At 51.0% G+C, this 14312-nt stretch overlaps 1 protein-coding gene across 1 annotated transcript; it reads right to left on the bottom strand.

The window, feature by feature from the left end:
- Positions 1 to 1005: 1005 nt before the first annotated feature.
- On the bottom strand, positions 1006 to 12428 carry nup160 (nucleoporin 160). Its single transcript, XM_026172289.2, has 34 exons — positions 12272 to 12428; positions 11724 to 11832; positions 11439 to 11649; positions 10953 to 11175; positions 10686 to 10876; positions 10361 to 10597; positions 10177 to 10274; positions 10010 to 10094; positions 9866 to 9934; positions 9697 to 9780; positions 9445 to 9615; positions 9260 to 9359; positions 9018 to 9183; positions 8518 to 8651; positions 8282 to 8442; positions 7803 to 7939; positions 7652 to 7722; positions 7392 to 7542; positions 7212 to 7281; positions 6500 to 6598; positions 6278 to 6406; positions 6075 to 6170; positions 5906 to 6000; positions 5697 to 5793; positions 3875 to 3980; positions 3605 to 3765; positions 3463 to 3523; positions 3218 to 3328; positions 2775 to 2898; positions 2589 to 2687; positions 2340 to 2481; positions 1470 to 1595; positions 1295 to 1390; positions 1006 to 1200 (listed from the first exon to the last, which is right to left on the bottom strand). Exons 1-34 carry the CDS (start codon positions 12360 to 12362, stop codon positions 1102 to 1104), a joined length of 4200 nt encoding a protein of 1399 aa, XP_026028074.2. The 5' UTR covers positions 12363 to 12428; the 3' UTR covers positions 1006 to 1101.
- Between the last annotated feature and the right edge of the window lie 1884 nt (positions 12429 to 14312).

Here is a 14312-nt window from a genome sequence, read left to right as displayed (position 1 = left end):
TGTGCTGTTAGCATGTTAGCAGAGCGATGCTACTGTGAACCGAGGAGCTATTGTCTTGATGTGAGCTTCTACTCAGGGTTTTTTCTTCCAGTTCAGAGCAGAAATCTTTTTGTTAAGAAACTGGATGTTGTGTTTTTCTCCACAATTTTAATTATAAGCTAATACATTGCTGCTAACAGCAACAGGGATGAGTCAGTGAGTCAGTTGGGCTTGTGAATCATGATTCATGAGTCAGTAAAGTGATTCTCGAGTATTGAACGATTCGTTCATGATTCGCGCATCACTAGTCTGAACTCGGGTTTCTGGTGCAGCAGTGAGAGAAGATCTGCAGTTTGGCGATGGCTGATGAAGGCACCACATGTGACTGAAGTGCAGACTTTCAGCTTTTGCTCAGCAGCTTTACAGATTTACTTTTTGCTGTCTGTGGGATCTGCAGTGTTAAAAGCAACTCTTACATTTAGACAGTCTGTCCACTTTTTATCTTGTGAGAACGGTGTAGTACTTTAATGAAACCCTGCCCTTCAGTCCCATCCTGGTTCTTACACAGGAAGAACTATGAAACCTGGCCTTCGTCAGCATCACTGCACCTGAGCACACAGGTGTTTTCCTGTATGACCTCAGCGCAGCAGGTTTAGGAGAGAATGCTGAAAACGTGTGCTGACAATACCTGTTCAACCAATCACATCCATTCACTGGCTGTGGGACAGGAAGCTGTACAGAGTCGGTGGAATCCAGATGTTTATGTTACTGCGCTAATCTGTCATTCACCTGCTTTTATTTTCCTGTAACCTACAGGTGTGTTACTCATCCACCCCACACATCTGACCCTACACCCTAAACATGACCCCAGTATCAAATACTCGAGTACATCTCGCTGCTCACGCTTTGCACTGCAGATCTACACCTTTAGCCCTCCACAGGACTGTTGGCAACAGGTGATCAATATGATGAATATTGATCGACCCCATTGGTCTAAAGGTCACATGACTGATGTGTGAGACCGACTCAAACTTAGAAAACACTTTATTTCATCACATTTACATCTGAAAAACACAACAGTACAAAACTGATGACAGATTATAAAATATTTACACGGCCGCCTCACTCCGAGTGCCGGCCCTGCGTGGCGAGTCTCCGCCTGCTCATCAGCTCCACGGTGCGATGGTACTCGTCTAATTTGTCTCGGACTTTGTTATAAAGCTGGAAAAACAAAACAGTAAGTGCAGAGCGTCAGGTCACATGTGCGCGTCTCAATTCACTCAAGTGCACTGACAGGAAACAGGAAGTGACTCACGGCGCCTTGGGTCTGCGTCTCGTTCAGCGCCTGCAGGAGCTGGTCGATGGACGTGTACGGCAGCCATGCCGGGGGAGACGTGGCAGAGAGCGGCCGCTGAAAAAGGCGAGTAAAAAGGAAAGGCGTTAAAACAGCACCGACACGTCACAGATACGCATGTCGGCGTGACTTTTACCTCAATTCCAAAGTACTGGTGACCACGCCCCAGGACGGCGTCCACATACTCCAACACGAGCTCTGCCGCTGCCTCCAGCAGGTCAAAATTCAGGAGGAGGCGCAGCAGAGACGGAGCGTCCACGCGCTGAAACAGAGTGGCATGGTGGGAAAAAACAAACCCTACCTGGTAGGGCTGCACGATTAATCGTTAGAAAATCGCGATCTCGATTCATACTTATGTGCGATCTCATTTCCAAATGACAACGATTTTTAAAAAAAAGAAAAAAAGACAATTGTAGCGCATTTTGATCCGGGACGTACTCTGCATGAAAACAAGCGCTCACTCTTCCTGCTCAACAAATGACAAGGGCGGAGCCTTATACCACGTGATACAGAAGCTGTGCCGTGTGATGCTAAAATTAGCAGGGAAAAAACCACGGAGAGCACGTCAGGGATGACGAGAAAGTGACAGGAGAAAATCCGTCCCGGTCAACCACCCAAACATCAATAACGGGAACCTTATACAGCGCTTCCCTATACCCGTCGAACTCCCGCAGGCACAAAGACATTACGGAGGCTATCACTTATCACCTGACCACAGATATGGCTCCATCAACACTGTGCAAAACGAGGGATTTAGGAAAACGATCAGGACCCTAGACAAACGCTGCACAGTGCCGTCCCGCAACTATTATTTATTGTTTTTATGTTCAGTCTCAACTGTTACGAAGTTGATGTGCAGTTAATAAGTGCAATAAATATTTATACTGGAAAAGAAAATGGTGATCTCAATTCTAAGCCAAAAAATCGTGATTCTCATTTTATGCAAAATCGTGCAGCCCTACTACCTGTAACCCCGCCCACTCCTCTTCACCAGCCGAGCTCTCACCTTGTAGCCTTTGACCAGCCAATCGGGTAGAGGGACACCATGTGACAGCAGCTTGTGGATGACGTAGCGGTGATGCTGCCCATTGGTGGAAGGATACTTGTCCAGGTAGGAGGCGAGGAGACGCCACGCCTCGTCTGCGGTGCTGCGAACAGAAGGAGGTTGTTGTTAGTTATATGGAGGTCCACGGGCGTCTGTTTCCTGCAGATAAACAAAGAAGTGTCAATCAGTAAGTGATTGTTGGAAGCACACCTGGACTCTTTGGTGTTGACAACTGACAGCTGATTAACAGCCAACCAGCTCCAGGCTTCGTTCTGAGACTCCTCCCCTCCAAGCTGCAGCTTGATGCACCTGAAAACAGTGCGAGGTAAACAAATAGGTGAAAAAGACAAAGCCGTAAACGGAGAGCGCCGCTGAGGCGTGCGGTGGTGGACCTACTTGAAGGCGAGGCCCTCAAAGACGGGTGTCAGGCTCAGGTTGAAGGTGCGACTTAGAACCAGCGCAGAGTCAAAGAGTCCCGTCTGAACCAGCAAGACCAGCAGCTCTGCCGCCGAGGCTCCGCCTACACACAGTTACATGGTCACCTGTTTACTGTAAAGCTCCGCCTGTGTGTGTGTGTATATGTGTATATACGGATATTAACATCTTCATGGGGACCAAAAGTTGGTAGTTTACTATACTTGTGGGGACAAACAGCCCTCGTGGGTCCTCACGAGTATGAAGCATTTTTGAGACTCAGAATGTGGTTTTAGTGTCAGGGTCACAATTAGGCTATGGATAGGTTTAGGGTAAGGGTCAGTGTCAGGAGCTAGGGAAAGCATTATGTCAATGAGATGTCCCCACAAGGATATAAATACACATGTGTGCGCGCATTAGCGTACCTGCGATAGCAGCGGAGGGCGGGTGGTGCTGGGCGAGGGTGAGCCGGCTGCGAGACAGGATGTACTCCTTCTCCAGGTCTCTGACCTCCAGGATATCCACCTGTCGCTTGACTGAACAGGAAGCAGAGCAAGGGTTACAGCAGCTCGCCACCAGGGGGCGTCACCTGCCTGGACAGAAGCCTTATCCACTCTGAAAATGGTGGGACTTCAAGTCTAAAGGCCCTGGTGTGTTTGATTTAACTCACCTGGCTCAGCAGGAAACTCTCCGTCAGAGTTTCTCTTCGGAGACGCACCTGGACGCTCGTACTGCAGGAAAAACCCCCACAAAAAACAAAATCACAACACTGTTGGACAGGTCACACAGATTCAGTCGGTGTGTGTGTGTACCGTTGCCCCGGAGACCGGCTGGACGATCCAGGCGTACTCCGGCCTGATGAGGCGTAGACAGTTGAGAGCAGCCAAGTAACAGTTCACCTGCTTCTGAAGGCCGAGGCGGGTTCGAACTTCCCGACCGAGACGCATCCCAAACTCGAACATCACCGTCCCAGCTGAGCGCACACACACACACAACACATGGATAAACGAGACAGACGTGTGTGTGTGTGTGTGTGTGTGTGTGTGTGTGTGTGTGTGTGTGTGTGTGTGGGGGAGACTGACCTTTGCGGTAGTTGTGGCGAGCGATGTGAAAGGCGTACAGCAGCTCATAGTAGTTGTGGGTGAGCAGGTCGAGTCCCCGGGCCCGAGACTCAATGATGCTGACAACCTGAGAGCAGAGGTCAAAGGTCAGCACTCAGGTCCCAAAGTCACATGAACACTGCAGCATCACTGAGAGTTAAAAACTGTCTAAATTCTTTCATCTGCAATACAATGATCAGCGTTGCTGCTTTACCAGGTGTAACAATTAAGTTTAACATCCAGGCATCCATGAAAACAGGATTTATTAAATTCAACAGAGTTAGAAGTTAGCAGGAAGTTAGCTCGCTAGCTTCCACCTAAACATGATATAGCATGTTCTGACTGAGAGATTTCTGAAAGAATCCAAACGTGCAGCTCTGCTATCACTTCCAACATAAATGAAGACAGAAAACTAAACAGCAGTGACGTTTGTAGGGTTACTGAAGTTGGGCTAGCTGCTATATAGGGAACAGAGCAGCTGCGAGAGAATTCAGCATTAATGAATCGATGGCACAGAAGTGAAGGAAGCGCAGTTTGTGGCTCTCCTCATATTCCAAAAGTGCTTAGTCTCTTTGCTGTGGCTGTCGCCTGGCATAATTTACAGATGATGTTGTTTGCAGCCGCTGCAATGCTTTCGACCAAAACAGGCGCAGCTCGATGACATCATCAACATGCACTATAGCGGTATAGTCAAAATCTCTACCGTTGGCCAAATTCATATTGTTTGTACCGTTTACACCGCCCACCCCTGATTTGTACCATCAGAATGAATGAGACTAGTGTTGGGCTACACTAGCAAACGGTTTTACGAACTAAACTTATGACTGTTGGCCAAGAGGACTCCTGTACGGCTGTGACGTTCTCCCAGATGCATCACACTGAGGTGAAAGAAAAAGTCAAACAAATGATGTCAAATAAAGATTTTCTCTATTTCTCTCCAACATGCCGTCCACCACAGCTGTAGCTGCTTATGTCACAGTTGCTAGGCAACAGAAGCCACCCATCGCAGGCTAGACCGTCCAATTTAACGGCCTCGCACTTCCGGTCTTTGCGGCTACGCAGACCAGGTGGGCCGGATCCTTCGAAGGATTCAGCCCCGAGGTGACGATGTCGCTACACAGCACATGCTCAGACGTCACAATCACACATGGATGCATTTCGTTTGCGAGGGCCACCAAAGCCTCACTCTGACTCGCCAGTACAGCTCGCAGCGCGGGTGGAGAAACCAGCTGCGCAGAGCAACATAACAATATAAATTTGGACAACGGTAGAGATTTTCACTAAACCGCTATGGCGCATGTTGATGGAGTCATCAACATGCGCAGAGCAGCTGTTTCAGGCCGGAGGAGGTAAAGCTGCAGACTGAGAAGAAGCAGAGTGGGTGGAGGCCCAAGTGAAGAAGCCGCTGAGGTGGGCAGTGGTGAACTTTTACAATAATTAATTAAGCCTGGATGTGTTGCAGCTCAGTTGCGTCCTTATTTGAAAGTAAAACCATCATCCTTTGATCCACATATTCCTTTTCTGGATCCATGCATTCACCTCCTCCGCATCCACCCTCGGATCTCCTCTCGTCTCCTCAGCCAGGAGGACGTCCTTCAGAGGAAGCTCGTTTCATGGTCTCAGGCAAGGGTGAATACGTAGTTTCACCTTTACACCAACTCCCACCTCCACCTCCACTCATAAGAGACAACTCCACCACTCGTCCTCGACCTAACCCAGCCGCTCCATCTGGTTTCTGTTTTAGCTTCACGTAAACAACTGTAAAACTAAAACTTCAGGGTCAAAAGGTCAGAGGTCACGTTACCTCGTCGTGCAGGTTGACGTAGGGGAAGTTGACCAAATCCTGCAGCTGCGAGCGTTCACACAGCACCACCACCAGCTGACGGAGGCAGTCCAACTGCCTAAGATACAGGGAGACACCTGCTCAGACACGCGACCTTTGACCTTTAGCATTGACTGCCAACATAGAGCGTTTACCTCCACCTGTGTGTGTGTGTGTGTGCGCGTGCGTACATGCTGCCGTCGGGGTTCTGTGTCAGAGCGTCGTATGCCTCGCTGTTGTGTCCGAGGTCCAGGTGATGTTTGAATATCCGCGTCCACAGCGCCGCCTGAACACAGACATCAGATCAGTTTACGCACCGACAGCGTGCCGGCATGCTGCCGTCAGACCGCCACGTCTCACCTGACTGCTGACATCGCCGATGGCCTCCGTTATGGCCAGAGTGGCGAGCTGGATGACGAGCTCGGGCAGACCGACGTCCTCCAGCAGACGCAGCACCTGAGGGGAAAATGCACATTCGTTAAAACACGCCATGCTGCTGCTTCCTGTCCTCGCCGGCTCTGACCATCAGCGTCAGGTGGAACCTCAGAATCTCCGCCTTCTACCTTGTTGTAGTACTGCAGTCGGGGTGTAGCAGGGGCGACTGCGGCGTCTTCATCCTCGCTACCAGTTAACCTCATCAGAAACTCCTCCTTTTCCACCTCCGTTGCTGCCTCCTGGAAGCACCGCAGAGCCTGACAAAAGGAGCAAAACAAAAGAACACACAGGAAGTGAGGTTATGGCGAGCAACTCTGCCTGTAGGACATGAGGTTGCCATGGTGACCCACCTTCTGGCCTTCACCGTTGGCGAGGTAACACTGAGCCAGCATGAAACGACAAGAGGCGATGTTCACCTGGCACCACGGACCAATCAGACGCACGTACTCCTGCAGGGGGACAACACGTGGACTTGTTCATCGGTTACAGCTGTGCACATCTGGACTGTTGTTAAAGCCACTCTGCCACATGATTAGGCACACCTGTTCAACTGCTTCTTGTACAATATCGAATGAGCCAATCACACGGCAGCAGGTTATTGGATTTAACAGGGTTCACGTGTCTTTCCAGGGTCAAATTCAAGGACTTTCAAGCACTTACAAGGTCAAGCTTTTCCAGCACATGTTTGATCTCAGTGACGTAACAAGCAAATCATCCTCGGCTGATTTCGACACCTTTGTTCCCCTTTTGTTAAAAGGTTGCCTTACATGCATGTAGTGCATGAACTCAACACATCGCAAACTTTCAGGTGTGCAAATGTGAACAAATCGGCTTGTTAGAGAAACTCCCACAACGCCGGGAAAAAAAACAAAACTGGAATTACAGTGATAAGAACTCTTTTCAGTCTAATTGTTATTTGTGTGAATGAAACCATTTTAAGTACCAAACCCAAAAATCAGCCATTTTCAAGGATTTCAAGCACCCGTACGATCCCTGTTACAAACACCTCCTTTCCAAGAGGAGCTTCTGAACCTGAGGAGGAGGAGCAGGAGGAATCCTCACCTGCAGCTGAGTGTACTGACAGCTGGCAAGCAGACACTCTGGGAACTGGAAGCCAGGGTTACTGGGCCATCTGGGAGAGAGACCAGTTAGGGAACAACAGGAAGTTAAACACCACAGACCACTGGCGAGTTTCACTTAACGTGAAGAGGCGGAGCCCAATCAGGGCACGATGAAGGATACAGCAGCTGAGCGAGCAGCTGCACCACACTAGAGATCACGTCAGTCCAGACGAGCAGAGCTCCGCCCTGCTGGCTCGAGAACAGCTGAGACACGATGAGTCGGCGAGCCGCCGTCTGGTAGAAGAGCTCCACAACGGTCTGAGGGTTCAGAGCTGCGGGGGCGGGACAGGAAACGCACACGCTTTAAAAACCACACGGACCAGGACCGTCGTCCCTGACGTCACATCACAAATCAAAGCTAAACACGCAAACAGAGCAGACCTGATCGTCCAGAGGTCATGGTGGGCGTGTCCGACAGCTCCAACACGGTGAGGTGCTGCAGGTTGGCGTCTCTGAAACATCAGAACAGGAAGTGCTCAGTGTGGTTGCTACGGACCTGAGAGCTGTGTGTGCTGCGTGTATTAGTGCTCACATGGTGCTGATGGGCACGGAGGAGGCGAGGCTCTGACTGACATGTTTGAGGAGATGATAGGAGGACAGGAGCTGGGAGGTCCGAGGAATCAGGTCCTGCTGTAGCTGCAGCAGCTGAGCCCCCCCACCCAGAAACACCTGGACACAAACACACCTGTTGAGCTGCACACGTGTGGCTCATAAACACACCGAGGAGAAAGACGATCAGGTGATGGTGAGAAGCTCTCGGATGTCTCCGGACAGCGTTTGCTTGGATACAAGAAGCTTCTAGCAGTGCGCTGTCACATGAAAGAGGTCCTCGGCCCCCAGGTAACCTCTCAAAATTACCACATGCCAATCAGAAGCCCTTCAAATCCCCCTTGTACCCCTGATTCAGGCTTGACCGTCTCATACAGACAAGCCGAGACCTCTTCCTGTCAAAAGGGAGTTCTCCCTTCCCATCATCACCAAGCAGGTGACGGTGTGTGTGTGTGTACGTACATTGTCTCCAAAGCGCAGGTAGAGCTTCTGCAGGATGAGCAGGTCTCTGCAGAACAGCGCTCTGGTCATGGCCATGTGACACACGGCCTGGGAGACGACAGAGACCGCCGTGCTGCCGCTGTACAGCTGAGACAGGCCGATCCTTAAATTCAGGCTCTGACCTGCAAGACAAGGCGCAGGGCACACTGAAGCGACTGACAGCGGGGTCGCACTTTCATTCACCGAGAGGGTATTACCGGGCGCCACGAGTCCGTCCCCGCCGACCTCGGAGTCCGTCTCCAGGTCCATCTCTCTCAACAGGACCATCATGGCGGCCATCGGGTTTCTGACATCCTGAAGTTTGTTCTGGACATCCACGATCACGTTATCACTGTGGAGGACAGACGCCACGTGTTTAAATCACCAGCAGCGACCCCGGTAAATTCAGCCTGCGACCCTCTGAAAGTCTGACGCGTGAAAACAAAGTTACACTGCTGCCTGTGGTTATGACTTCAAAGGAAACTTAGCTCCTCCCCCCCCCCAATCATCACCGAAGGACCGACAGGAAGTGCGGCGCTCACTGAAGGATCCAGTTCTTTTATTTCCTGAGGATGTTCAGTGATTATCTCCTCAAAGTGTCTCTACGCTCTCTGTACCTGTGAGCACACCTGAGCTCCTGCTCATTAACCATCAGGATGCTTTTCTTTAACGTACAACCTAAATTTAAAACAAGTACGTCGGGGGTCATGTGACCCACCTGTCGTTGCACAGCAGGTTCTCCAGGACGAGCTCGGCCGCTCTCTCGGGCGCCTGCAGGTACTCCAGAGCTTTCTCCATCTCGTACGCCATCTCTGCAGAAACGGTGTCGCTGATGAGCCGCAGGCACTGAACCAGCTGCAGGACATCCCGCCCCGCCTCCGGGTCTGACAGCACAGGTGAGCACAGGTGAGATCAGGATGTGCAGCAATCGTCAAACCAACACACTGGCTGTCTCTTTACCTTCTGCGACTGGCGTCTCCTCCTCTGAGAGCAGGTACTGGTCGTGGGAAAGGTACAGGTGATCCACGGCGAAGCACGGCAGCAGGTATGACAGGAAGCCCTGAAACACAGCGGGACGAAAACGGGCGTCACCTCTTTGCCAACAACCACAGGCACGCAGCAACGCCTGCAGGCGGTCCACTCACCTTCCGGAGCAGACAGACCATCCCGGTGTGCTGGCTCACGGTCAGACCCAGAGGAGATGCCTGGACCTCCTGGTACTGCAGACAGCAGGAGTAGAACCGGGACCAGAACTCCACCTGCAACTGTCGGTACTCCTCCTGAGAAAACTCGAACTCTGTGATGCTGCTCTGCAGCTGCAGGAGGGAAAGAGACGAAGCTTGTTAAAAAAAACAGTCTGAAAAGTTCCTGTTCTGGTTCAGATCGCTCTGCGTTACCTCGCTCTCAACAGCCAGCGTCACCTCCTTCCTCAGAGCCTCCCAGGACAGGTCCCAGATCCTCTCCGAGCCTCGCCGAAAGATCTGAGCAACCCACACAAAGACCATCCAATCAGTTATCAATCAGCGAACCAATCAGAGTGAATCAGACACACAGCTAGGTTCTCACCTGCAGGGCTTTCACGATGGCCGAGGCTGTGAAGCGAAGAGGAGAGAAGAGAACCTCGAGATACGTCTCCTGTCAGGGGTCAGATCACATGGTCAGCACTACCCGTTCATTAAAACACTGGTTACTGGTCTGAACTGGTCTCACCCGGGGGTCCAGGTCCACTCCGATGTGGATTTCTTCTTCGGGTGGAGGCTGAACAAACACCTGGTTCCACTGAGCCGCCGTGTTGCTGTGAAACACGCCGACAGGTGAGGAACATGTGCGGAGACGCGTGGAGAACATATCAGGAGGACGCTGGCATTTCAACTCACTGCTCGAAGCTGATGTATTTGACCACGGTGGCGTTGGATTCGTCCAACCACAGAGCCCAGATGTCCGAGGAGGTCAGCGTGAAGTCTACAAGCGTCTCCTGCTCACAGAGAGCGGTTCAGAATACAGGAAGTAACCACAAACAGAAAAACGAGGCCAGCCCCCTGGCTCCGCCCGTGCGTTCACCTGTGTGCTGAACAGCGTGGAGATGTGCTCGAGGCTGTAGCGGTTGTTGTCTGTGGCGACCAGCTGCAGCACGGTGAACTGCCCCCGCTGAGGGACAGCGAGGTAGACGCAGACGCACAAGCCTGTGGTGGAGGAGAACGCCAGGCGCAGGCGGTGACCGTGGCCCGGCAGGCGCTTCACACCCTTACACGCCGGCATGTACTCCAACATGTCCGCCTCCAGCAGGCAGCCATGCTCCTGAGGGGGCGGAAGTCACGTCAGCACGCGGCAACTCAAACGTTAAACGTCAACAATGTGTTTGGGTGCATGTGTGCGATGTCATCACCCTGAGCGACCACATGCGCAGGCGGTGGTCCTGACACAGCGCAAAGATGAAGGAGTCTTCTTCCAGCTCCCGCACGGCGAGGCTGAGCACGAGGTCGGCCGGGCTGTGCTCGCCGCGGATCGCCGTGGGCATCCACCCAGACAGCCGCTGCATCACAGAGCTCCTCTTCAACTCCAGCACTGACATGTTGCCTGGAAACGGTGAGCACACGTCTTAAAAACCGCCCAACGGGCCACGCCCACATTAAACATAGAAACTCCTCCTCACCCTGAGAATCGGGCGACGGCAGGGTGACCACTGTGATGCCTCCAGCAGGAGAAGCCAGAGCGAAGTGTGCATCTCCGTGGTAACTGAGCCAGGCGAAGGCAGTGCCGGGACTCGCCGTGGTTCCCACTGAGCTAGGGATAAGGGCGCTGTGGGCGGGGTCCTGCAGGCTCAGCTTCCCCACATCAGTGAAGATGGACTGCATGTGCAACTCTGTGACCAGCTCCTACACGTGCACAGAGGAGTGTTCGAGGTCAGTAACAGATAACTGTTTCTATGGTAACCATGGTAATCTCACAGGGCTGTTGGTAGTTTGGTATCAGACCTTAAAGTCTGACTCATCCGTCGTGTCCATAGTGACACTTTCATTAATCAATTGATAACGGTAATCAGTAATCAACAACCGCACACTGTCCTGCAGCTGGTGGTGCGGCTTCTCCACCCACCACAGGACAGCGTGCAGGCTGAGGGTCACCGTCAGCTACTCACGCTGCGGTACATGCGCGTGGGGTGGGGCAGCAGCAGCCTGTGGACGCTGTGATTGGTGGAGATGAGGATGACGACGTTGCTGAGCGTCTCCTGGATGGTGACTCCTCCGGGCAGGACGGCACAGTGGGTGAAGCGGAGCCTGACGGCATTGTTCAGCAAGTTGGTGTCCAGAGACTGCTCCACCAGCACCACCGAGTCCCCGGACGTGGACCTGCATGAGTGAGAGTGTTAGCAGAGAACGGCTGACAGCACCTGCAGAGCACCTGGAGAGCAGCTGGTACCCACCAGTGGATGAACCTGTTGCTGGTGACCGACAGCAGCTTCCCGCTCTCCTCATAGTGAAACGCTCCCGCGCTGTCAGGAAACTTCAGGCTGCCAGGTGGCACGCTCACACCTGCAGACCGGAAAGACAGGTGAGGGAGAACAGGTGAGTCCGGTTTGAACAGGTTCTTGACCTGCAGGTGTCTGAAGCTCTGATCAGCAGGTGACAGTGTTTCTCAGATCAGTAATCAGCTGCTTCCGGAGGCGCAGACAACAAAGACTGCAGGTCAAGGCCCCGTGATCAGCGCAGGTTCACCGTGACAGCTGCGTGACCAGGTGCGCAACAGGTGAGCAGCTAACGGAGCTAGCTGACACTAAACGGAGACGGAGGAAGATTTACGCGCTCACCTGGTCAGGTGAGAGTTCGGAAGTAAAAACAACAACAGAAACACCCCCAGGCCGCGCGCGGCTAGCAGGAAGCTAACACGCTAACGCCGGCAGGTACGGGCCGTCAGGCTGTTAGCTCCCTGCTAGCCGCCGACAGCGGCGCGCAGGTGAAGTGCACGTGTTACCCAGATTCGCGGTGAGCTCGCGCGGCCTCCGCTCGGCCTCTCTCTCGAACCCGCAGATCTCGATGTAGCTACGCTCCAACGCCGCCGCCATCTTGTCCTCGTGCCGCTGCGGCCGCGCGTTGCGCTTTCAAATCCGCTCCAGCTTCTTCTTCTTCTGTGTAGGGTTTATTGGCAGTTGGCAAACAGCAAAATGGTGCATTACCGCCACCAACTGGTGTGGAGTGAGGACCGAAATGAAGAAAGAAAGAAAAGAAAATATTCAAATCCCCCCGAAACAAATGGGTCTGCCTTAAAAACCAAAATACAGCCTGATAACTTTCACTTATAGAGCTCATGCGAAATAAATCAAGTCCAACTTCACTTTCATATCATCCAGTTGGTTTAAAATGGAGCACTGTAACAAAAAATAATTTCCCCCAGGGATCAATAAAGGATTCTGATTCTGATTCTGATTTTTGATCAGTTGTCTCCTTTCAGCATCATACTGCTGACAATGCAACAGAACATGTTCGATTGTTTCCTGTTCCCTATGCAGTCACACTCCCCTGCACAGTGTTTACCTATTAAAATAATGTGCTACTTAAACCAGTGTGTCCGAATCTCAGTCGAGATATAATCGTCTCCTCTCTCCTGTTTTGTCCTGTACTTCTCGTTTCCCCCACCTTCCTTTGGATGTTGTACAACCATCGCCCTTTCCTCTCCTCCTCCCATTGCTTTTGCCACCTTTCCTTCATTTTGTATCCCATTCTACTCTTGAGCTCCGTCCCACTAACACTAATATCCACACCTACCATCGGTCTCCTTGTTGCTTCTTTTGCTGTCCTATTTGTCGTTTCATTTCCTTTAACTCCATGATGCGCTGGTAACCATAAGAATGTGACCATAAGCCCCATCATAACAAGTCTGAACAATGTTTGCTGGATCTCTATCAGAATGTCAGTCTGCAGTCTGAGTGACAGTCTTGCAAACTGGCCAGTGATGAGCTCGAGTCTGAACTTATCACAGAACTTAGTGGTTTTGTTTCTTCAGTCCACTGGGCTGCTAACAATAATGAAACCATTTCTCCTGTGCACACTGATAAATCGTCACCGATCCTTTTCCCTACCTTCATATTAAATTCAGGAACAATAAATGCTATCCCGCTTTGGTTGGCTGTATTCTTTGATGCATCTCAAATCAAATCAAATCAAATCACTTTTATTGTCACATCACATGTGCAGGTACATTGGTACAGCACATGTGAGTGAAATTCTTGTGTGCGAGCTTCACAAGCAACAGAGTTGTGCAAAATACAAGAATGTAAACAAGCAAAATACAAGAATGGCTACATCTGAAACTAATAAATATGTACGATATATAATAGTATATGCATTTCTGGATGTGTATACTAAATATTTTTCTACGTGTGTGTGTGTGTGTGTGTGTGTGTGTACACATATTTTACAAATTAAATAGAGTAAACAATAAATAAAATATATAAAATAAAATATACAGAGTGAGACATGTGCAAAACAGTGGCATTACTGTACAGTATGGAGTGCATAATGTTGAAGTTCCAGTAGTGAAGCTGAGGTGTCTATGAAGTGTTCAGCAGTCTGATGGCCTGGTGGAAGAAGCTGTCTCTCAGTCTGCTGGTACGGGACCGGATGCTGCAGAACCTCCTTCCTGATGGAAGCAGTCTGAACAGTTTATGGCTGGGGTGACTGGAGTCCTTGATGATCCTCCCCGCTTTCCTCAGGCACCGCTTCCTGTAGATTTTGACTACAATACTGATTAATATATTCCTGTGCTGTATGTGAATGTAAGATAAACCCCCTCTCCTTGTTCTTTTTGTTTAACAATGTGAAATCTGCTACTGCATCAGGGAGCATCCATGGTGGTATTGTAGGCAACGGTGCTGTTTGGTAAATGGTAAATGGCCTGTATTTATATAGCGCTTTACATATCCAGTCATCCACCCATTCACACACACATTCACACACTGGTGATGGCAGCTACATTGTAGCTACAGCCACCCTGTTTGACTTATGTTGATCTTGTC

This window comes from Astatotilapia calliptera, chromosome 7 (assembly GCF_964374335.1).
Source record: "Astatotilapia calliptera chromosome 7, fAstCal68.1, whole genome shotgun sequence".
NCBI lineage: Eukaryota > Metazoa > Chordata > Actinopteri > Cichliformes > Cichlidae > Astatotilapia > Astatotilapia calliptera.
Note: the sequence above shows the minus strand (reverse complement) of the source record. Positions and strands in the feature narration are given on the sequence as shown.

Excerpts from the sequence above, each read along its gene's own strand:
- nup160 (XM_026172289.2), bottom strand. The coding sequence starts at position 12,362 with ATGGCGGCGGCGTTGGAGCGTAGCTACATCGAGATCTGCGGGTTCGAG. Across the intron at positions 8,443-8,517 it reads GGACGGACTCGTGGCGCCCG|GTCAGAGCCTGAATTTAAGG; the intron begins GTAATACCCTCT and ends CTTGTCTTGCAG. Across the intron at positions 7,282-7,391 it reads CAGCTGCTCGCTCAGCTGCT|ATGGCCCAGTAACCCTGGCT; the intron begins GTATCCTTCATC and ends TCTCTCTCCCAG.